General features: G+C 32.5%; 1 protein-coding gene across 4 annotated transcripts; it reads right to left on the reverse strand.

Moving 5' to 3' along the window:
- LOC120773721 lies at nt 1-25,946 on the reverse strand. Of its 4 annotated transcripts, none has more exons than XM_040102772.1 (8): nt 25,620-25,946; nt 25,427-25,561; nt 24,986-25,372; nt 24,447-24,905; nt 23,890-24,372; nt 22,938-23,336; nt 19,327-19,761; nt 1-1,049 (listed from the first exon to the last, which is right to left on the reverse strand). In XM_040102772.1, exons 1-8 carry the CDS (start codon nt 25,875-25,877, stop codon nt 132-134), a joined length of 3,474 nt encoding a protein of 1,157 aa, XP_039958706.1. In that variant the 5' UTR covers nt 25,878-25,946; the 3' UTR covers nt 1-131. The 4 variants fall into 4 exon arrangements, with proteins under 4 accessions (XP_039958706.1, XP_039958707.1, XP_039958705.1 ...); XM_040102773.1 differs by lacking the exon at nt 1-1,049 and adding an exon at nt 1,865-2,835; XM_040102771.1 differs by lacking the exon at nt 1-1,049 and adding an exon at nt 6,514-7,725.
- Between the last annotated feature and the right edge of the window lie 166 nt (nt 25,947-26,112).

Genomic DNA, 26,112 nt, shown 5'->3' on the forward strand with positions numbered 1-26,112 from the left:
ATATACGTTTGATTTAATTAATTTATTTAATTTAGTTATAACATTCGACCAATAAATAAGCAACTTGGTTAATTATCTAATTTATTGTATACTCAATAACACTTCAAAGCTGCGAATATATTTTATTTTTATTAATTTATACCATGTGATTTCATATGCCCACAGAGACCAGCAGATTGGGCAAAACATTTTCCACATATTTTGCAAGAGAACTTTTTCTCGGGATCATGAATCTGCCGATGTTGACGTAGTCTTCTGTTGGTAACGAAGCCTTTATTACATATATCGCATATTTTATCTCTGACAGCACTGTGAACACTTTTGTGTTCACGTAAATTTCGTTTTTCGTAGAAGGCTTTCGGACATAGTTCACACTTAAACAGACGTCGTCGTTTCTGATGTTTGAGTTTATGTGTTAAAAGATGGGAAGATTGTCCTGTTCTGTACCCACAAAGATCACAAACGAATGGCTTCTCATCGGTATGTAAACGCATATGAGTCTTCAGTTCTGTGGACGTGGCATAGAGTTTGTTGCATATTTTACAAAGGAAGGTGTAGTCATGTACATGTCTACGTAAGTGTACTCCTAAATTTGCAGACAGCTGATAACCGTGCCCGCAGATATCACATTTAAATGGTAGGGAGCCATCATGTTCGGCAACATGTACTTTAAAGGCATCTGGACCATGTATTATTTTTTTACATGTCGGGCAATCGAAAGGTCCAACATCCTTTTCGAGAAACTCAAGATGTTTAAAATATGCAAATTTTAGTTGATATTGTATGTTTTTTCTTTTGGCTATTAGTTTTCTGTTCTTTATGAAAGAACACAATTTCCGTAGGGTTTTAACTTTTTTTTCTAAATCAATTTGCGTCAAATTTAAGCCGGTTTTATTATTAAATTTTTCACATACAAATCGTATGGCTTCGTCGCGCCTATTTGTGAACCTATATGTAATGTCCTTTTCGTCCCAGAGACAGGTGTGCTCTTTGTAAATCTCAGCCAAAATTATTAATTGCTTATCGTCTAAAACAAAATTTGGTGCAACCTGAAATCGAAACAAAATTTGTTGTTACTAAAAACAGATGGTCGAGTGAAGGACGTATTGAGTGCACATTTTAATTTGTAAATTATTTATTTTCTAAAAATATTTACTTTCATCCATATATGTATGAGAAATTTTTAAATTTTTTACAATTTATCACAAAAAAAAAATGCAATTTTGGAAATGTACACTTTTATTATCGGAGCTTACAAGTATACGGTTCACAACGAGTTGTGTGGAAAAATACAAGAAACTTGGTATAGCATTCCAAAAGAGTTATGTGCAAGACTAGTGGCATCCATACCTCGAAGTTGTCACTAAGTGTTAAAAATTAACGGTACTACCTACCATAAAATAATTAAAGTTATTACAATTTTGCTGTAGGTATTAAATAGTTTACTACTTCCTTTCCTTCTCTTTTTTTTGTCACTTGCGAAAAGGTATAAATTTCGTTCCTCTACAAAAAGAAAAGCAAAACTACTATAAACAATACAAAGGAATCCGTCCTTATTAATTCTGGAACCAGTGCATATGTTTTCATAATATGGAACAAATTTCCATGAACATATAATAAATGAAAATACAAATATTTATGAAATGGTTATTCTTCATAAAAGATAATAAATTAGATTTCATTTTTTAAACCTATTATTAAATGTTTATACTCCACCGAACCATAAGTCAGCTAAATATAATGATTATGAGAAATTACCATCGATAAATGCAATGTTTGGTTAAGTTATAACATTCGACCAGTAATTAAACAATCTGATTAATTTTCTGATTCATTGGATACTCAATAAAACTTTTTTAAAGAGTTAATTTTTTATTTTATTTTTTACTTCTTTTAAGCTGTGAATATACTTTAATGCTAATTTACATTTCCATGTGATTTCATATGCCCACAAAGACCAGCAGATTGGGCAAAACGTTTACCACAAATTTTGCAAGAGTACTTTTTCTCTGGGTCATGAATGAGACGATGTTGTCGTAGTTTATTGTTGGTAATGAAGCCTTTATTACATATATCGCATATTTTATCTCTGATAGTACTGTGAATTTTCTTGTGTTGGTTTAATATTTGTTTGTCGTAGAAGGTTTTAGGACATAGTTCACACTTGTATAGACGTCGTTTCTGATGTCGGCGTCTATGTGCTAAAAGATGAGAAGATGTTCCTGTTCTGTGCCCACAAAGATCACAAACGAATGGCTTCTCCTCGGTGTGGGAACGCATATGAGTCTTCAAGTCTGTGGAAGTGGCGCAGAATTTGTTGCATATCTCACAACCGTAGGTGTAGTCATGTACATGTCTACGTAAGTGCACTGCTAAATTTGAAGACAGCTGATAACCATGTCCGCAGATGTCACATTTAAACGGTAGGGAGCCATCATGTCCGGCAACATGTACTTTAAAGGCATCTGGACCATGTATTATTTTTTTACATATCGGGCAATCGAAAGGTCCAACATCCTTTTCGAGAAACTCAAGATGTTTAAAATATGCAAATTTTAGTTGATATTGTATGTTTTTTCTTTTGGCTACTAGTTTTCGGTCCTTTATGAAAGAACACAATTTCCGTAGGGTTTTAACTTTTTTTTCTAAATCAATTTGCGTCAAATTTAAGCCGGTTTTATTATTGAATTTTTCACATACAAATCGTATGGCTTCGTCGCGCCTATTTGTGAACCTATATGTAATGTCCTTTTCATTCCAGAGACAGGTGTGCTCTTTGTAAATCGCAGCCAAAATTATTAATTGCTTAACGTCTAAAACAAAATTTGTTGTATCCTGAAATCGAAACAAAATTTGATGTTACTAAAAACCAATGGCCGAGTGGACGACGTATTAGAGTGAACAGCTAATCGTTAGGTTTTCTATGATTTCTTTATTGTTTTGATTTTCTTACATTATTTATATACTAAAAATGTTTACTTTCGGATTTATCCAACTATCTGAGAGATTTTTAGGATTTTAACGCACCAAAAATGCACATTTGTAAAACTAAATTTTTGATACGATACTTATCTTGGTCTTTTTATGCAAATGAGTTAAACTAAAAATGCAAACTCTCGACCCGAAAGCTTCATTGCAGATAATAAATAAAAATACAAATATGTATGACATTACTTTGTTTATCTCTACGTTAAGAAAAATCTAAGATAATAAATTTGATGTAATTTTCTAAATCTATTTGATTAAATCAAGTCAGATGTAAGGAAATTAGAAGTCTTATAGCCCTGACAGACGACAGCGCAAATTTGAATTAGCGGGCTTAATTTGCATTAACTTGCGCATTTGACCCATGTTAATGCAAATTAGTAATGCACAAAACGTTCTTGCATTTAGCTCAATTTATCAAATTTGAGTGGCAACACTGATAAAGATTGCCGATTTTTGTTATTGTTTGACATATGTCGCTTGAAAACTGCCGCCTCCTTTGCGTTTACAGCATCAGAGGTTAGCTGTTTTTATATTGCTAATCAAATTATGTGCAAGTATATTAACAAAAACAAATTTTAAGATTTTTCGATAGCAGAAAATAAACAACGCACAGTTTGCTGTACGTTTTTCCGAATTATTCTTAACTTTTTCGCACACTTTTTTCCAGTTACAATCAAGTATTGCTTTTAATTGCACTTTATTATCTTTTAACGTATTTAATAATAAACGATTTTTTTCGTTAAATTTATTTGGTTTTGAAATTAATAATTTTTTCTTATCCATTTTTATTTCACTTTTTTTTAATAAATAAACAAATTTCACAATCACCATAAAATTTAAATGCGCATTAGCGTTTCTTAATGCGCATTAATTTTGCTCGTCTGTCAGGGCTATAAGCGAAGCTTAAGATTTTTCAGTTGTTAAAAAAATGTATCACTAATATTTTATATTTCTTAAAGTAGACAATAATTGATACTCTGCTGATGTTCAGACAAAATTTTAGTGTTGCTGATTTTTTGCATAAATTGCGTGTAAAAATTGACGATAGAACGTGATGCTGTTGCAAGTGTTAACAAAAATTCATGCCGAACGTGGTACTTTAACAAAGGTCAGTTGATTTTGGTGTAAATATTTGTCCCACTACTTTTCAAATGTGCAAATAATTGGTATTTTCACGCAATGATTATTTTTCGAACTTTAAAATTTGGCGAAGATGGCAGGTATGATTTTTTGTACGCCCAAATTTGAAACACTGCTTTTGTGATTGGCATCACGAACGCACCCCCTCCGACAATGTGGAAATACGGTAAATCGAATTATAACCCCGCCCACTACCCATATAACGAGTGTTTACATATAGATTGGCACAAATGAACTTCATAGGGGCGGGCGGCAATATTGAACAATGGACGTGACACCGCCCACATTTAGATGAAACTTCATATCTTAGGACTTACTTGACCGATTTCAGCCAAATTTGGTATAGAATTTTATGATAACGAGCAATCGGACTACAACTATGTCCACTGCCCATGCATAAGAATTTTAAATTCCATCTGATTCTTTCATTTTTCAGTTTATAAATCGAGAGTTAATGACGTCATTGTAATAAAAGTTTGAATTCTACGTTTCCATCTTCTGCCTAAAAATTGTCGAAAACGGATTATAACTTTTCAAGCATCAGAAATCGAACGTGAGAACCGCAGTGCCCATGGTTCACTTTTTACTGAAAATATCGGTTAATCTGTGAGGTTTAGCATTGAAATTCGGAGAGAATATGCCCTTGTGCAAAAAAATGAGTAAAATACTTATAGCCACCATACCATACCTAATATAAAGATTTTCGAAATTCCGGTTGACTTTAGACCGCATATATCAGTTACTTTGGGATGAAATCGGGTCAACTACCCTTTAAAACCAATTAGCCATATGGGTATTATTTCCAAATAGTATTTCAAACTACGGATTGGCTTTATGCGATATATGTATACATATTGTAGTCAATATGTAAGATATCTTAGCAAAATTAATTAAACCTAATATTGAATTTACAATAGTTTCATGCCGAAAGTCTAGTAGACTTTATGCTTAATATGTTGGTCGGTAGTGTGAATTATATTCACGAAATTGCGTGAAAACATGATATCGAGTGTAATTGAGTAATGTCGTTAATGCTATCTTCCTCTATTGATTTAACGCATAAAATGAATGAAATTGGTTTGACTTTCCCCTAATATGCTCATTATAAGTTAATCAATTAACTATTATTATTAATTTTAATATAAATATTTCGGACAGCAAAAATGTAGTAATAAAATTGGGTTAATCTAAGGCCAATAATATACTAACTTTGATAGTAATTTATTCGGTTTCTTCGAACAATGTATGTTGAATTCTTACACAATATTTTTAAATAAGTTTTGCAATGTCTGAAAGTATTTCCTGGATTTTATTTTTGTAAGTTGCAAGAGTAGTAAGAGCATCGGTAACACCTGGACTTATCCCTTCCTTACTTGTTTAATATAAAATTTAGCAAAGCATTAAAGTATTTCCCCGTCTAGCAGTAATAGAGGATTATTATTTCCGATTATTACCGAAACATTTAGCGAAAACAATGATTTAGCAACTTAAGAAGTTGCTTCTTGACAATTTGATTTTACAAATTTGCTTAGAAGTGAACCGAATGTAATGGGAAGCACACATCACACACGTACAATACTCGTGTCGTTAAAATAAAACTTCCGTATCTCGGTTTGTTATATTTACACTTTATTTAATTATATTGCTTTACAGAAGTAAATAGAACAGTAGGAAAAATTCGGATGCCGATGTTACAATGTTTGAGTACCTAAAAGATTTTATCACGCAGGCTCGTCGTATTATGTTAATGTCGACTTGACCGTAGCGCGCAGGATCTATGTACTTCGGAGCGAAAGGTGTTGTAGGTGCTGGCGAAAGATGTCGACGCGGCGCAGTGTGTAAACGAAAATGTGGAAAAGCAGCGATGATCAAATCCTTTTGTTAATAAGATAGTTGTCATCTGCTGTGGTGAAATGCAATTTGTCCCCAGGTGTGTTGTATTAGTGCATGTTGTTTTCCGCTGTTAAGTGTGGTGTTTTTCTCAGGGGAGTTAAGTTGTGCTAGGGTGCGCCAGTTTTTCCCGGATAGAGTGGGGGAGGTTTAACTCATTTAAACAAAATTAATAAAGAGTTTAGAACTAAATCAAAGAATTTTCAGTTAATTTGCGGCAAGTTAAAAATTTAATTTGGTTAAGAATATTCGAATTGAATATAAAATATGCGGTTTCAGCCGAACGTAGTACCTTGATTGTTTTATGTTATGTTGGGTTAGTATGAATTTATAACACACATTGTAAAAAATAACGGTTTAGATCTCAAGGAATAATTTAGGCAAGGCTTTGTTTGTTTATATTAGTTACGAAAGTTTGAAACCTCGTTTCTTTTATGACATTCCATGATGCAGTATTGTTTCTTTTATTCGTAAATTCTTTAATAAATGATGTATATTTTCTTCCTTTTTTAAAAACAAATTACATTAATACTACAATAATTTACATTTTTATTTAATTACATTAAATATATAGTATGTTGTAACTAAACTAAAATTGCAACGCATATTTAAACAACTAAGCCCACTTATTTTTAGATAACCTAACTCACGGCGTTTTTATTAATACAAATTCGGTAAACACCATTTACTAACAGAATATTTAAAATTATAAAACAACACTTTTTATGGCATGTCAGTGCTTTTACAGGTCATTTCAGTGAGTGTTGTGCCATGTGTCTTCACATGTCCATTAAGTCCAGCATATTGTGCAAAACGTTTGTCACAAATCTTACACACATATTTTTTTTCGACAGCGTGTATTTCTTTGTGTTGACGTAAGTGTTTTGTGCTTTTGAATGCTTTATTGCATATTGGGCAGATTTTATCACGCACTTTGTGATGAACACAGCTTATATGTTCTTTTCGGGTAATTTTTTTATAGAACGATTTATCGCAAAGATCACACTTATATTGCGGTTTATCGTCGTGACAATGCATATGTGAATTAAATTGTGATAAGGATCGATAACTTTTGCCACAAATCTCACAAATAAATGGCTTTTCGCCGGTATGAACACGCATATGTATTTTCAAATCTGTAGTTGTTGCGAGTGCCTTATTGCAAATCTCACATTTATAAATGTAATCTTGTACATGTCTCCGTAAATGAGTAGTAAAATTAGTTGCCGCCTGAAACCCACGTCCACATAGAGGACATTTGAATGGTGAAGAACCATCATGTGATGCCAAATGTATTTTATGTTGATCTAAACTGAAATCTAATTTTTGGCATATCGTACATATAAAAGGTTGTACGTGGACCTCTAGAAATGTAATGTGGTCATAATATTCACATGTTGGTTCATAAATCAAACCTTCTCGTTGACGAAATAATTTTTGCTTCTTTTCTTTAGTACATATTTTGCGCAGTCGTGCGATTTCGTTTTTCAATTCATCTTGTGTTAGATTTTTTCCAGATTGTTTATTAAATTCTTCTTGAAGAGCAGTTAATGCTTCTTGTCGCCTATTATTAAATCTAAATGATATATTTGTTTCATCCCAAAGACATGGGAATCCTTTATACATATCTGCCAGCATCACGCATTGTGCAACATTTAAAGTGTCTTTTGGTGGGGTGAATTTAATTGTACTCCGTTTTCGTTGCACCTGTAACAAGAGGGCATATGTATATAATTTTAGAAACGGCAACACTACAACAGCCCATACAGAAATAATATTCAATGTATTTTATCTCTCCGATGTTCAGGTGTTTATACAGTTGTCATGTGTGTACTGAAAGAAGACTCGATTGATGCATCTTAAGCAGAAATTTAATTCTGCAGATATCAAGTAAATATTTATGACATTTACTGGGTATATCTACGTCAAGGCTAAGGCCAAATAATATATTTAATTTAATTTATATTAATGAAATCAAGTCAGACGTAAACAAATTATAAGCCCTTGCGAAGCTTGATATTTTTTAAGTTATTATAAAAAATATGTCACGCGTGTTAAAAAAAATTTCATATTTCCTAAATTAAGGTATAATTGCTTTAAAGTTACAGATAGTTTTTCTCATGCCATTTTCTTTTTCTATAGTAGCATCCATCGCAAAATTTGGGTGTACAGAAACACCTTTTTCTATTTGCCTATACATGTCTTTATTTTATATTCCTTTAAGTTTTTATACTCTCGTTATACAACCTGACGTTTATTTGTAGAACCTATAACTAACCGAGGTAGATATAGGGTTTGTTGGCACTTGAACATTTTATAAAAAAAATGTACGCTCGAAAATTTCAACAATTCGACGAATAGCGTGCATAGGTGGACGATTATTACGAACATAAAATAGTAAACGCGCACGGAAGGTTGCGATTGGAGGGCGATTATTTTGTTGATAATAAAATTGAATAATTCGTAAACGTTGTTCTTGCGTATATCTTTCTATTATGAAATTGCAAACATTATTGAATGCAATGAAATCATGTCAATCATCAATCAACTGGAAAACCCGGTATAAATAATCAGTATGACGAGACAATTTGAAATCTTGATGACTATTTGTCCGTCCGCTTTACGCAAGCTGTAATTTGAGTAAAAAATTAAGATATCATGAATAGACTTGGTGCACCTGTTTCTTGGGGCCAAAATAAATTTTGTATAGCGAATGGGCGGAATCGGAACACTGACAAGCCCAAAAAATACCATTGATCAAAAACTTATAAAGTGTCATAACTAAGTTCCACAAAGAGGTGTAAAAATGTAATTTGGTACAACGAATCGAATTAGGGAGGGGCATTGTGGTTTTATTTTTTTTTAATAAATAATACAAGGAACATGTGTATGTAAGATGAAGATTGTTTTCTAATTGTTAGAAAAAAAACAGTGATTTTTGTTTGACGTTTCTTATTTTCGACTGAATTCAATACGATCTTTTCTCGCAATGATTGCAGCACATTCATTTTTCTTCGGCTAGCTCTTTCAGCAGTTGCCCATTGTATAGCTCCGCTAAAAATTGATACTGCTTCGGATGAACTTATACGTTCTGTTTCGTTTTCAATTCGATTTCGATTTCTTCACTGGACTATTTTTTTTCATTGATTCGAACCACCATAAAACTCCTTAGCTTTTTCTTTTAAAATCAACCCGTTTATCGGGTAATGCTTGCTGCGTTGTAATAAAAACCATTTGTATAGTGCGTTTGTCATTTTCGGAAGTTCTGAAATGCGGAGCGTTTTACGTTTTCCAGCGACCGATAGCGTATTTTAACACATTCTGAAACTTAGCAATATTTAATTTTTTGGATAGAGCTGAAAGAATTTCACCATTTTTGACTGCATTAATTATTTCAGTCCTTGCTAAGCTCGAAAGATTCAATTTTCGTCAACAACACAGTGCACACATCGGTTGTTCCACAACTTCTAGCTGGGTACCAAGGTGGAAATGTTAACAAACAACAGTACGAATATGTATGTATATCGCATATGTATACGTATGATATATTTTCGCGTATAAGATAATGGAAAATTTTTGTTCGAGTTTAGAGCCGTCTAATTTAGTTAAGAGTTTTAAAATAGCAAATGGAGAAGAAAAAATTTTCAAGTTTCCGATCGTTCGAGTTTTCGCGAGTGCACTGTTTAACAATAGTTCCATCTGATTCATTTATTTTTCAATATAAATCGAGACTCAATGGGGTTATTGCAGGAAATCTTTTCACAAAGTAGGGCCTTTTAGGTATTATAGTCCGTCTCGAAATTGTCAAAAACGGATTACAACTTCTCAAGGCCCCAAATATTGAAATGAGGACCCCAGTGCCCATGGTTGACTTTTTACCGAAAATATCAATGTATTTGTGAGATCTAGCATCGTTCAATTTTATTACGTAAGTTTACGTTATGTAAAGAATGTGTTTCGCGCGCTTCTCTCAACTTATGGTCAAGATAATTGGTTTCATTATTGGATAATATTCGACCAAATAGACCTCGTCCAGCACGCAGCGCAGAAAATATAGCAGCCGTAGCTGAGAGTGTAACTAAGCGTGGAGAGTCGATTCGGCGCCGTTCACAGCAGCTCGGACTGACGTATAACGACTTGGCGCAATTTACGTTGAGATCTTAAATTGAAAGCGTGCAAAATACGGCTTGGGCAAGACCTAAAGCCGCCCGACCTTCCCAAGCGACGTCTCTTCGCTCTATGGGCTCTTGAGAAGTTCCTCGAAGATATGATGAATTGATGCCTGAAATTGAAGCTTGTTCTTTCGGCAACATTTGATTTCAACAAGGCCGACAGCGTTAAATCGAAGGATAACCCCGCTCACTCCCATATAACGGGACTGTTAAAAACTACTAAAAGCGCGATAAATCAATAACTAAATATGCCAGACAGTTAATTTTACCAGCGAAATGGTATGAGGAAGCTTTATAGGAGCTGATATAAAAATTGGACGATGGGCGTGGCATCGCCCACTTTTTGATTAAATCCCATATATCGGGACCTGACCAAACGATTTTGACAAAATTGAATACGTGGCATTCTTTTAACATTTTTATGTCACTTTATGAAAATATAGCACAATTTTAAATTCCACTTGATTCGTTTAGTTTCCAGTACACAATCAAGAAGCAATTAATATAACGGGTTAAAAGTCTGCAGGAGTATTGTCTTTAGTGTGTACCACAATTGTTTAAAATCAATAAATACTGTTCAAGACCCCGATCTTCGGTACCTACTATAGTTGACGTTTGATTGAAAATGTCGGTCAGTCAATGTGTGGTATATATAATTGAAAAGAATTCTCTTATAATGGTATGTCTGTATGTCAAAAATGGGTTGAATCGGACCAATACTTCCCTTACCCCCATATACTTAATAAAAAGCTTTTCGAACTTCTGGGTCACTTTGTAAATATCGCATAAGTATATCAGCCAATATGTGAGTTATCAAAATGAGAGAGCGTGTTTTACCGATAACAGTGTATCCGAACTTAGCTCTTCCTTACTTCTTTTATATAAAGTTTTGCCGGTACCTAAAGAAATTTTGAAGGCTTTGATTCCTGGAAGATGTTCGGTTTCACCCGAGTTTAGTCCTTCTTTGCCTGTTTAATATAAAGTTTTGCCTCCTAGTAATGGAAAATTATTTTTTCTGGTTATTACCGAAAATTTAGCGAAAACATGGATTTAATCCTAACTTGCTTCTTGATTTTTGACAAATCAAACAATTTGACTTTTCAAATAACAAAAAACAATCGACCTAAATCAAGAAATTTTTAGTTAATTTGTGGCAATTAAGAAATTGCGAAAATTAAATATGCAATTACAGCCGAAAGTAGTGCTTTTTATGAAATGTTTTGGAAATTATATTTTGATTTTTTAAAACATGGGTATATTTGTTGTATAGTAAAATGGATTTATAACCATTCCAATTTTAGCTATATATCGTCACCTAAAATGCAAAATAACGTATCATCAAAAAATTCGGAATTGAGTATCTATTGATTACGATTCACTACTTCAAATTACATACATAATATTACATATGTTCAGCATTTTCAATTGAAATAGTAACTATGTGTTCAGTTTGTATAGAAGCTAAATGCTATAGTAATCCGCTTTGAACAATTTTTTCGGAGATTATATTATTACCTTACTCAGTAATCCATGTCAAATTTCGTGAAGATACCACGTCAAATGCGAAAGTTTTTCATACAAGAACTTGAATCCGATTGTTCAGTTTGTATAGCATCTACATATATGTTATAGTGGTCCGATATCGGCAGTTCCGACAAATGAGCAGCTTCTTGAAGAGAAAAAGACGTTTGCAAAATTTCAAAACCATAGCTTAAAAACTGAAGGACTAGTTCGTATATATACAGACAGACGGACAAACGGACATGGCTAAATCGACTCAGCTCAACATACTGATCATTTATATATATACTTTATAGAATCACCGACGCTTCCTTCTGGGTGTTACCAACTTCGTGATATATCCTGTTCAGGGTATAAAAGAGAAAGCGTTGTTAACAATCATTACGAAAGTTTGAAAGTTAATTTCGTTTATGCTGTGTGTAATATTGTATTTCATTGCTAATTTTTTATGAATATATTCTGCATATTTAGTTTTTCTAATTATTTTAATAAAAAATATAATAATTTTAGAATATTGTACATTTTTATTTAGTTACAATGAATTTGCAGTATGTTATAACTAAACTAAAATTGAAACGCATAGTTAAGATATATGTAATATAACTAAAAATTCTAACTCACAACGTTTTTAAGCAAATGCTTACTGCAAATAAGATTTCTTAACAGAATAAATAAACACTGTCATCGCTTTTAGAAAACATTTCAGTTAGCGTTGTACCATGTGTCTTCACATGTCCACTAAGTCCAGCATATTGTGCAAAGCGTTTGTCACAAATCTTACACACATATTTTCTTTCGATGGCATGGATTTCTTTGTGTTGCCGTAGTTGTTTTGAATTTTTGAATGCTTTATTGCATATTGGGCAGATTTTGTCACGCACTTTGTAATGAACACACTTTATATGTTCGTCTCGTGAGCATTTGGTTTTTAACGATTTATCGCAAATATCACACTTATATTTTGGTTTATCGTCGTGACAATGCATATGTGAATTAAATTGTGATAAGGATCGAAAACTTTTGCCACAAATCTCACAAATAAATGGCTTTTCGTCGGTATGAACACGCATATGTGTTTTCAAATCTGTAGTTGTTGCGAGTGCCTTATTGCAAATCTCACATTTATAAATGTAATCTTGTACATGTCTCCGTAAATGAGTAGTAAAATTAGTTGACGCCTGAAACCCACGTCCGCATAGAGGACATTCGAATGGTGAAGAACCATCATGTGATGCCAAATGTATTTTATGATTTTCTAAATATGTATCTGTTTTTTGGCATATCGAACATATAAAAGGTTGTACGTGGACCTCTAGAAATGCAATGTGGTCATAATATTCACATGTTGGTTCATAAGTCAAACCTTCTCGTTGACGAAATAATTTTTGCTTCTTTTCTTTAGTACATATTTTGCGCAGTCGTGCGATTTCGTTTTTCAATTCATCTTGTGTTAGATTTTTTCCAGATTGCTTATTAAATTCTTCTTGAAGAGCAGTTAATGCTTCTTGTCGCCTATTAGTGAATCTAAATGATATATTTGTTTCATCCCAAAGTAATGGGAATCCTTTATACATATCTGCCAGCATCACGCATTGTGCAACATTTAAAGTGTCTTTTGGTGGGGTGAATTTAATTGTACTCCGTTTACGTTGCACCTGTAACAAGAGGGCATATGTATATAATTTTAGAAACGGCAACACTACAATAGCCCATACAGAAATAATATTCAATGTATTTTATCACTCCAATGTTCAGGTGTTTGTACAGTTGTCATGTCTGCATGAATCAATGATCTTCCATACCATACGCAGTTTCATTGACTTTGTTAAGTTGAAGAATGAAGTGAATCAAAACAACACCGAAACTAAATTAAAAGCTGAATACTAAGACCCACAACCACAGTAGGAGATACCAGCATTCGTCTCGGCACTACAAGAGGCTGCCCACAGGAAAGAGGGACGCAGGTCTTTGCCTGGCCTTAGGAACCTAACACTCGGAGGATTGAGAAATAGAGAAGACTAATATAGTCAAATATCTTGGTCTCATGCTGGATTCCACTCTGGGGTGGAAGCAACATGTTGATCTGACAATGGTCAAAGCTACGAAGGTACTTATGGTGTGCAATCGGATATTCGGTGGCTTGGGTATTCCAAGCAGAGGTCTTTGCCATAAATCGGTGTATAGAGTTAAATCTTCAACGCAACTATCGCCATGAACGTATAGAGGTAATAAGCGATAGTCAAGCGCCATACAAAGCGATTTCCGCGTACGAAATCAAATCGCTTTTGGTGCAGGAGTGTGTAGAACTATTGAATAGTCTATCAGATCGTTACCAAGTGCACCTTATTTGGGTGCCAGGTCACAAAGGTATAGCCGGGAATGAACTGGTTGATGAGCTTGCGCGCTCCGCAGCATCCACCAACATGGTAGGACCGGAACCATTCATTGCGGTTGGTCCCCACACTATAAAGGAGCTGTTCCGCAATGATGAAGCAGTGGATAGGGTGAAGAAAATAATATTTATAATCGGCAAGAGTTTATATATTTTATATATTGCTTCGAAATTTTTATGCGGAAAAATGAAATTCCGTTTTTTATATGTATATTATTTATTAAAATTATTATTTTTGGATTTGAGTATGCATGTGGTTTGTGTTATTGAACGCTTAATACTGTGTGCAGCTTAAAGTCTATAGAATAAGAACTTTAATGTTCAATGATCTCATATTTGCCCAAATGGTATTTTTTCACCTTCTTACCAATGGAGTTTGTCTTACAATTTTCAAATAAGTGACAAATGACACAGACTTTTTAGGAACCTGAACTAATTACTATTGGGATGAATTTAGTATACCGTCCCAGGATTTCAAGGATAAAAAGGATATGGCCGGATAGAGGAGATTATCCTGATCAAGGATATAGTATATAGTTATAGCCGCAGGAAGCTTATAGTTTTCGAGATATTCGCGTTTAAATTTGAAAATTTGCAATATTTTAATTACATATTTTCTAGATATAAAATTAATTTTGCACTTGTATTTTTCAATTTCATATACACTAACACTTCACTAATTCATTTGTACACATTTATTTTATATAATATAGTGCAAAAATAGCTTTTAATATACATTTAAATTATTGTTGAATTATGATTATTTAAGAATAACAAATGAATTACAAACTGACAAATAATCAGTGTTACCATACTAAAATATTTTACAGACTAAAACAAAAAAAAATATAAAGAAATATTATACCTTAAATACAGGAGACATAATCGTTGATAAACAATAAAAAATATATGAAGGCCGCCCACGCAAAAAGGAGTTCTACGCGAAAAAAATCTGATACATCCCGGTGTTGGACCGACCAGGGTTATTTTTTTATAGGTTGTTGATTCTCGTATTTGGGGTATAATCTGTTCACTTTATTACAAATGATTCATTTGTTATTCTTAAATAATCATAATTCAACAATAATTTAAATGTATATTAAAAGCTATTTTTGCACTATATTATATAAAATAATTGTGTACAAATGAATTAGTGAAGTGTTAGTGGATATAAAAGTGAAAAATACAAGTGCAAAATTAGTTTTATATATCGAAAATATGTAATTAAAATATTGCAAATTTTAAACTTTAAACGCGAATATCTCGAAAACTATAAGCTTCCTGCGGCTATAATTATATATATTCTTGATCAGGATAATCTCCTCTATCCGACCATATCCTTTTTATCCTTGAAATCCTGGGACGGTATACTAAAGCCGACCCATACTATTATTGTATTCAGTTTTGAACAGGTGCCTACTCTCCTTAATAAATTGTTTAAATTTCAACAATTTTTCAGGGACAACATTATAAGGAATAAATATTATCAATTTAATTTATTTTAATTAAAAATGACAAATTTCTTTATAAAAAATATCTTCAACTACAATCTGATTCAATATATAAGGTTGCAAAAACCAAAAACAAAAATTTGTACAAAGTGTTTCACTCATGTCAAAATCAGCCCTTTTGTTTTGCTCGTATTATTCGAAAATAATTTTTTAAACATTATCAAACAATGGCAATGTGCTTTTAGAGTTATAACTGAATGTCATTAAGTTATATAAGGTTGTTTTACTTAATAAAAAATTGTTTAATCCATAATGTCACAAAACCATTTTTTTTCTCATAAATTCGTTGTTTACATTTTGATGATTATGTATGATTTACAATAAATAGATTGTTCAGTTATAACTAATAAACACATTTTCATTGGTTAAAAGTTTTTCTTTAAAAATTTGTTTTCAATTATACAATTATCAATCATACAATTTTACGTTATGAACATATGTATGTATAACTAGATATGCATTTCGAGCATAAATACAGCTGCGATCAATAAAAAACAACTTTTGCAGACTATCTTCACCTATATAACTGTATATTAGAAAAAAAAAACACCAGATCTAGCAGGTACTGAGAAATGAATTATAGTTTATAAAATTGTGTTGCACACTGTTCAGTTATACAAGGTGCATTCCAAAGTAAACAGGACTTCAAAAAAAAAAAAACAGAACAAATGGTTTTTTCGGCAAAATCAATTTATTTTACTCAAAATAGTCTCCATCTGCTTCAATATGGCGTTTTGTATGTACAGTCCAAAAGCATGTCGAACAAGTGTTTTAGCTCGTTGGCCGGTATGGCCTCTACGTCTGCATAACGCTTTCCTTTCCATATCTGGTGAATACCACTTAATGGTTAAAATGTGATTTTTGGTCAAATAATCGTCCTTCGAATGTTGGATTCTAAGCAATTTTTGGTTGTCAGTCAATTTGTGCGGAACAAACTGTGCACACACCTTTCGTAAACCCAAATGTTCGGTCAAAATGTAATAAATCGATGTTTTGGAGATGTTCAATTCCATTTCCATGAATTTTAATGATGATTTCGTTTTTTTTTTTTTGATGAATTCACGCACAGTTTCGATGGAATTTCCGGTGATTGCGGATTTTGATTGGCCCACATGTTGATCGTCACTTTGAAAGCGTTGAAACCACTCGTGCACTCTGCTACGGGATAGGCAATCAACGCCATAAACTTGTTTCATCAATTGAAAGGTTTCAGTAAAAATGTTACCAATTCTAAAACAAAATTGAATGCTGTCTCTTTGTTCGAAGCTCATTTTCGCACCGATAACACAAACATACTGACACTTTAAACGCAATAACTTCACTTCCAATCGATAAAATCTTATGAAATTCTCACTGGACAATCGAGAAAGATAGCAGTTTCTATCGCACTAGTCGACATATAGATGGCGCCACCAGGGGGCGCTAGATTCAAAAAGTCCTGTTTACTTTGGAGCGCACCTTGTAGGCGTGTTTTGGTTGTGTATTTGAAAAGTTGCACAAAATGACAAATATGTAATTAGAAGAAATTAACGCGTGAACAAAAATCATTATATGGAATAAACTATTATTCATCTTTTCCAAAAAAAAAGTGAATAGTGATGTTTTGGAGCGTTAAAGGAATCAGGTCGTCCCCGAAAGTCAACTGATTGCGGCGGATAAGTTTAAGCGACCGCTTTAAAAGTGCACTTTCTGTAAGAGCGGAGATTCAAAAGTTTTATCAGTAGCATTTAAATTTCGAAACTATACGACGACAGCTTAGACGACATTCAGGTAGTGAGTGGTTCCAGGATAAATTTGTAGTAAAGAAAATTAAGTTACCCTAAAGACAAATGATTTGGGACTGATTTTACCATATTTTGTTTTATAAACAAATTGTTCCTATGATCTTATTTCAATTATATTTGGTGGAACATTTTTATTGACCATAAGTTTAATTTCAAAACCTATCTACGGGGAAAATCCGAAACCAAAAGCAGTGTTTTGGTACTTAGTTCAATTATAAACAAGTTATTCAGTTTCATCGAAAATAGAAGCACAAACATCATTCTAATATATAGAGGAAAATATAGCACACTTCTGTCATTATAAGTACATTTTGACCATAATCTCTGAATTGAATGGAAATTTAGTATAAATAGGACTAAGCATCAATCGACGAAGTCATTGCATATGAAAATATCAAAAAGCATCAACTTTATTTGTGATGCGCGATTTTCTCTGTAACTGCGCGTCGACTACCGGGTTTATACGTTTCAAAACATAAGGCAATGTCAGAAATATATTGAACACATTACAGTATATTATACTTCGTTCATATACATTACTCCACAACAATGGCCTCGAGAGTAGTAATACAAAACTTGTGATTTTATTTCTGGCATAGTGAAACTTTTCCATATAAGGACTTTTCTTTGTCCTAACAATGTATATGACACCTATAACGTATGCTTAAGGGGTTAGGGGTAGTCAGAGGCACGAAAAAATGAGAGTTTTCAGTTCAGAGTTTTTTACAAAAGTAGTAATATGGCAATATTATAGGATGTGTTGACGTGAAGTCACGAAAATTTCAAAAAAAAACTTAATTTCCAAAGTTATAGTTGTTTGTGTTGACCCTGTTCCAAAAAAAGGTCCAGCATAATAAAAGGACAAGCATAAGTCCTTGGAGATTCATCTAAAACCAATCGGACAAAAAAAATAGTTTTATAAATAGATAAACGCGGGCCAGATCGAAGGGTTTTTTTTTATTTTCAAAATTAACAAAATGGCGGCCTCATGAAATTTTTTTCTAAATTTTTGCGAAAAAATCAACAGTTAATTGGTCTTAAAAAATCGAAATTTTCGAAAAAATAAAAATCCTTCGATCAGGCCGGAGTTTATTATCTATTCTAAAAGCTGCATAAGTTTCATTAAAATCTACTGAACGGTTTTCGAGTTACAGTTGTCACCGGTTCAAAAAACATAGTTTTGAGAAAAACACGTTTAAAGTTTCATACTAGCACTTTGAAGTGCCTGAGCTCTCTTTGTTATTTGTCGAATAACTCAAAAACTAATTATCGGATCAACGTGAAACTTTGAGGGAATATTTTTAAGATATTACACTTAACGAAAATGCAAAAAAAAAAAAATTTTGAAAATTCTAACTACCCCTAACCCCTTAAGTGGTTTGATCTGAAAATCATCGGAGACAGTACCGTCCATTTGGACAATAACCCATGCGAAATTTCGTGAAGATATTTTGTCAAAAAAAATATACGTACAAGAACTTTATTTTGAGCATTCAGTTTCTATGGCAGCTATATGCTATATTCTCCGAAATCTTAGGTTTTGACAAATGAACACGAGGAGAAAAAGACGCGATAATCGAGTATAGACAGACAGACGGACATAGCTAAATAGGTTCAGCTCCTCACACTGAGCATTTATTATATACTTTATAGCGTCTCCGACGTTTACTTATGGGTGTTACAAACTTGGTGGCAAACTAAGATACCAGGTTCTGGGTATAAAAATGTTGATATAATAGTAGCATTAGCAAAACGGTTTCTGTACTCTCGAAAATTAAAATTTTTCCTATTCAAATTATCAATGTTATTAACTCAAATGGCCATAGTTAATGTCACTTTAAAGGTATTTTTAGAGATAAAAGATTAAAGTAAACACAAACGATCGTTGACATGGATTAGTAAAAAAAAATACCCAAAAACAGACTTACCTTAGCTTTTTCTAAATTCTCTGCTGGTTTATTGTTAGTGCGTAGAAAGCTCAATGCATCAAAATAGTATCGGTTAGATGTTCCTTTTGCGCCAACACGTTTCAATTCCGTGAAAAAGTTTGTTCGGAGACTGTATATTTTGCTCCTTATATCCTTCAGTTCAGCATTGGGATACATTTCTCTGTACTTTGTTAGCAAAATTTCATACTGTGTCTTTCTAAATTCTCTATTAAAAAAATGTTTATTCTTCCTTTTCCACAATGCGCGGAGAGAGTGATATACTTCGATTAATTCTAAAGTGAATTTCCTTTCAATTGGATCTTGTGTATCTTCCTCGGTATATAGTAAGAAGTCTGTCTGTTCTACAAATGAATCATCTTCGGAGTCGTCAATTTCATCCAAAGAATCATAATCTCCGTTTTCTTCCAGGATTTGCTATTGATTTTTTAGTGTTGAAAAAGAAAGAAATTTATTAGTGGCAAATAGATGTTTAAGTAAAAAAAATGGGGGTTCGATTAAATATATGTATATATGTATACAAAAGTTATTAATGATGTCCACATATGTATTGAAAAAATAAGTACTTATGTTAAGGGATAGGTTTGGATGTAACCGAACATTTTCTACTATCGTAATTTAGAAGGATCAAAGACGGGAAAACATTTCAGGTATGAGCAAAACCTTATATTCAAAAATTTTGCTTACAAGTTCAATATCTACATACATATACATATATCTAAAGCATCCTAAACAAATTCCTACATTTATATTTACTACCAGATGACACAATACTAATCGCAGTAGTCTCGCTTAATTTTATTAACACATTTTCTAAGGAGCATAATAAACCAACCAAAGGGACGAAATTTAATATACCGGGTATATTAGGAAAAAGTCAACCAAGGCATTTGATTCATCATATTAGGTATACAAGTATACGAGATAAGGTTCATTATGGTTAAGAAAACATCTCAACGTAATTTCCTTAAGGGGGGAGCCTGCTTTAGGAGGCTCAAAAAATCGATTTTTTTTATTGCTTAAATCTGTTCCTAATATATCTAAGAATATGTCTGTCAATTTTGGAAAGACAATTCGGATTATTTTCGAAGATACAGCACTAAAAGCAGTCGGGCGCCGAGCAGGTATACGAGCGTTCGGGCAGCTGCAGCTGCAGAGTTCGTTTTAAATTTTCGTTTTCATTTTTGGGACTTTCCAAAATTGGCGGGCAAAATTACAAAAAAAGTATTCAACCAATCGTATAAAACCAAAGCTTATTAGATTCAGTATCTTATTACCTCCTCTGTGAACCTAAAAAGTTCTTGAAAACAAAATTCTAAACTATTTTTTTAATAAATTGAAGTTAGGTTTTTTGGTGAAAAATGCAACTTTTTTTTCAAATCTAAAAAAAACTTTGATTTTCACGTTTTTTTCGGTTTTTTTTAGGTTCACATAGAAGAAGGACTAATGAAAATTAATTATCCATTTGATTTTTTTGTTTCAGATAAAAATTGCGACCTACATTTTGCCCGCCAATTGGACACTTCAATTGCGCGGTGGTGCACAAAAGTAGATGAAAGTGGGCTGTATTTCGATATTTTAAATTTTAAAAAATGTTTTTTGTAAGTTTAAATACGTAATAAAATGATGTAAAAATTTCATTACATTTGCTTGTTTTTTTCTATCCTAAAAAAATCACGAAAAACTGTCTTTTTTAGGCCTCCTAAAGCAGGCTTCCCCCTTAAAATATCACAAATATTTACCAACATAAATGGTATAAAAACAAGCAGAAATCAAGATATGTATATATCGGAGCTAAGGACTAGACAGGACTGATACTCTTCGTATTAAGCCCAGGGTCGCTGGAGTAACCATGAAATTTAATTAAGATAACTCAAAAATTGGATGATATATTATCGGCTAAAATAACGAAAACCGTTATATGTGATATCTCCCAAGTACAGCCGAGATTATGCGAGAATTTAAATTTGAAAAAAAAAAAACAGCCAAATGTAATGAAAAAACTAGAGCGTTTTGTTTTCAGCATGATTGGCTGATATGTCTTTAGTACTTTGACCTATTAATTGGCTCGGTCACGCCCAATTCGTAAACAATTTTCAACTGCAGATGTCTCTCCATATTGTACCCCTCTCTGTACCAAATTTAAATTTTGCAGCTTAATTTTGGCTTATTTATAGCACTAAAGAGTTTTTAACTTTTTTTTAGCCTATCTGCAACGCCAATATCCACAGAGTATATACAAGTCAACAAGTGCCTATCTGCAACGCCAATATTCACAGAGTATATACAAGTCAACAAGTGCCTATCCTCACTAGATATATCATCAAGCTACATTATTATCAAACTCGTTTGGCTGTTTGGCCTAAGCGGAATCTCTGGATACTACAGAGGCGATGAGCAAGCAAGAGGAGGCATCCTTACACACGAATAGGAACAATTTAGATCTCCGCTCTCATCTTGCGCTTAGCAGACGTCAGGCTCCAGCCAATCCAAAAAAAAGGGTAAAAAATAGTATACAAACTTGCATTTAAAACTACTAATTCGGTGGAGTTTAGTCTGCAACAAATTATAGCAATGGTGGATAATTTTGAGAATATAATGTTTAAAACAATACAAAACAAGAAAAAACGTTAACTTCGGTTGCACCGAAGCTAAATACCCTTCACAGGTGCATTTCTGTTAGTAACAATGTGTTCAGTTTGTATGGAAGCTTATATGCTATAGTAATCCGTTCTAAACAAGTTTTTTAGAGATTACATTGTTGCCTTAGAAAATAACATATCAAATTTCGTGAATATATCTTGTCAAATGTGAAAGTTGTGAATACTAGAACTTGATTCCGATCGTTCAGTTTGTATGGCAGCTATATGCTATAGTTAACCGATCTGAACAATTTCTTCGGAGATTACATTGTTGCCTTAAAAAATAACATATACCAAATTTCGTGAATATATCTTGTCAAATGTGAAAGTTTTCCATACAAGCATTTGATTAAGACCGTTCAGTTTGTATGGCAGCTATATGTTATAGTGGCCCGATATCGGCCGTTCCGACACATGAGCAGCTTCTTGAGGAGAAAATGACGTTTGCAAAATTTCAAAACGATATCTTAAAAACTGAGAGACTAGTTCGTATATATACAGACAGACGGACAGACAGACAGACAGACGGTCATGGCTAAATCGACTCAGCTCGACATACTGATCATTTATATATATACTTTATAGGGTATCCGACGATTCCTTCTGGGTGTTACAAACTTCGTGACAAACTTAATATACCCTGTTCAGGGTATAACTAGATCCATTTCATTTAGGCAATTGGTATTCATCGATTATACAAACTCTGAATAACGCTTAGATTGTCTTTAGATTGAAATACCATACTTCAAGTACCACACTTCAATCTAAAAACAAACCAACATAATATAAACAAATAATAAATTTTACTAAATATTGATAGTGTTCATAACTTAAACAAGGGTTATTCAGATTTTAGATAATCGATGAATTCCAATAGAGGTAGGTCAATCGGCAATATAGCCCCAAAATGTCCCTTTCACCTTGTTACGTCTTTTATTCAGATGAACTTACCTCCATTTCCTTTTCACAATCGGAATAATTGTTACGTAGAAAACTCATTGCATCATAGTAATATAAAGAGGGTTCTTCCATTTTGGACTCGCGTAACCGTTTCGCTTCCCGCTGAAAATTCGAACGCAGAGTAGCGATTTTTTTCTTAGCATCCAACATATTGGCATTGGGCATTATTTCTCTGTATTTTGCAAGCATTACTTCATAATATCTGTTTCTTATATTTCGGTCATAATATGATTTGATGTTCATATCCCACAGAGCCGGTAAAGAACGGTACAAATTAATGAACTCAATAATAAATTGGTGTTCCTCGGTAAGTGCAGTACATTGAGATATATTTTCGTTCACATTAATTTCTTTCGTTGATTCAATGTTGTTGCCTTCCATAGAGATATCCTGACAATATTATATAAGTAATACAATATTATACGTATGTAAGAATTATTTATACAAATATGTCATTGCTTATAGTACAAATCTATAGAATCCTCTTTTTATTATCGTATTTATTGAGACGAATAAACAAAAATACATTTCTTATAAATAAATTGATATTTTGATAATAAAATATTTGATAAACGAAAACTTTTGTGTAGATTTTTGAAGCTAATACACTTTCAAACCAATCAAAGAAGAATAAATGAAAACATCCATAAACTTGGTGATAAAATACCTTAAAAACTTATATATGTATATTTCACATGGAAATTAGGAGAGATTGTAGTTGATTTTTATCTCGTGCAGTTTTCGTCAAGCAATAAGGCAATTTGAAATATTTATTAAACAAATAAATGTTACACATAGTTTTTATTCAAAATGTCATTGAATGTCACGCTAGCTTTTCCAGTTATAAAAACTACTGATTGCAGTCAATTTTTCCAAAATACTCCCAAAAAATTCTTATTCTCAAGGTCAGTGAAGCTATCACATAATAATTAAATGCACTTACCCCATCTTCATTTAAACCATCCATTCTATCTTGTCCATCACACTCAGATTCATTTTTTCGTATAAAACTTATGGCATCATAGTAAAACAGAGCAGGCTTTTTCAATTTAGATGTGCTCAATCGTTTTACCTCTCGATGGAAATTCGAACGCAGAGTAGCAATCTTTTTCTTAACGTCAAATATATTGGCATTAGGCATTATTTCTCTGTATTTTGTAAGCATAATTTCGTATTGCTCATTTTTAATTGCTCGATTTTGATAAGACGCATTGTTAAAATCCCAAAGAGCGGGTAAAGTACGATACAAATTTAAAAATTCAATAATGAATTTTCTTTCTGTCGTAAGCTTTTCATTCTGTTCATTATCCATATCATGCTCAGTTTCACTTTGTTTTACTTTTGAAATTTCGGTGTACTCTGTATCACTGTCAATTTCTCTTATTTCATCTGTACGTTCTTCGTTATCTCCATCCATGGAAATATCCTGTCAATATGAAATATGGATGTCAATAATGAAAATGATTTAAAGAAATATATACATTATATAAAAAAACGTACACTTGAATCGTCAAGATCATTCAATAAGTTCTGATTTTCGCTTTGGACTTCAGTGTTGCAAATAAATTGCAATGCATCAAAATAGTATAAATTTGTTCTAAAAGGACGCTTAAATTCTCGTTGCACATTTGTTCGTAGACAACTCATTTTCCTTTTAACGTCTTTTTTGTTAGCATCTGGATATCTTTCCTTATATTTTTCTAGCAAAATATTGTATTGTATTGCTTTGGATTCACGATCGTTGTATTGAATACATTTCCTATCCCACAACGCCGGTAAAGTGTGGTACAATTCAATAAGCTCAATAACGAATTTTTTCTCAGAGTTAAAGTCGTCTTCATATTCTTTAAGAGTATTTTTATACTGGGTTTCATTGGTCTCTGAGGTAGAAATATTAGAGTTATTGGCGAAATCAGCATCCATCTCAGTTTTTACATTATCGTAGACTTTAAACGATATCTAGCAAGAAGAAAATATTATTATTAACTAATTATCAAATTAATATAACATTTTAAGATATAGTTACATCTTTAAAATACCTTTTTTTCAGCTAGATAGTTGTTCTTCAAAAAATCCATGGATTCAAAATAGTACAGACGGGATATTACATTTGGAGGACATCTTTTTAATTCGCGACGATATGCTGATCGGAGATTTTTAATTTTTTTTATAACAACTGTTCTATTGGCATCGGGATATTTTTCTCTATACTTATTTAATAAAATATCAAAATCTTCTCGTCTTTTGTTTTTGTTCATATAATGTTTATGTTTATTGTTCCATAGTGATGGTAAATTTCGGTACAAATCTATTAGCTCAAGAGTGAACTCTTTTTCATCCATACCTTTGACGTCTCTTACTATTTTTGAATCAGTTAAATCTTTAGAATTATAATCAACTATCTTCTCGGGACTATTGAGATTGTTCTATAAATACACAGAATAATAATTTTTTTTATAAATTTATAATAGCCAACTTACAATCCCGTTGTCTTCACTTATAAATTCGCTTGAAATAACTTCTTCTTTCATATGTAACGCAGTATCCATTCCTGTATCCAGTTCTATTTCAACTCTCTCAAATCCATTTAATATACAGCTTTTGTCATCGTTTGCCTACTTACACACAACATAATATTTCTTGGAACACAGTATTTTTAAAACAATTATATACCTCAATAGGATTTTCCCATGGTTCCTCGAATTCTATATCTTCTAAGGTAGGGCTTCTCTCCGATTCAGATTCCACGGTATTAAAACTCAGCTTATGATTCTCACACATATGTCGTATAAACTTATCCAATTGTAGAAATGTATAGTCACAAAATTCACACATCAGAAAGAACTCCTCTTTTCCCACTGCCAATAAAGTTGCTATTTCGCCACATTTTGTTAAACCCCATTTATTAAGTACTTTTAACTCTAGAGTCATTATTAAAGTTTAAACAGCGAAACTTTTTTTATAACAATTCCTGAACAAAATGAAAACAACGATAATTGAGTTTAGTATGAACATGGATAATAATTTTTTATCGATATATCGTAAGAAACGTATTCGTTTACATGGGTTCTACGTCTAACATTTTTTATTACGAATGAACATATCGTGTGTAACAGTATATTAACAATTGAATAAATTATATTTAATTTTTAGCTGATTATAACTA

This window comes from Bactrocera tryoni, chromosome 4 (genome assembly GCF_016617805.1).
Source record: "Bactrocera tryoni isolate S06 chromosome 4, CSIRO_BtryS06_freeze2, whole genome shotgun sequence".
Classification (NCBI taxonomy): domain Eukaryota; kingdom Metazoa; phylum Arthropoda; class Insecta; order Diptera; family Tephritidae; genus Bactrocera; species Bactrocera tryoni.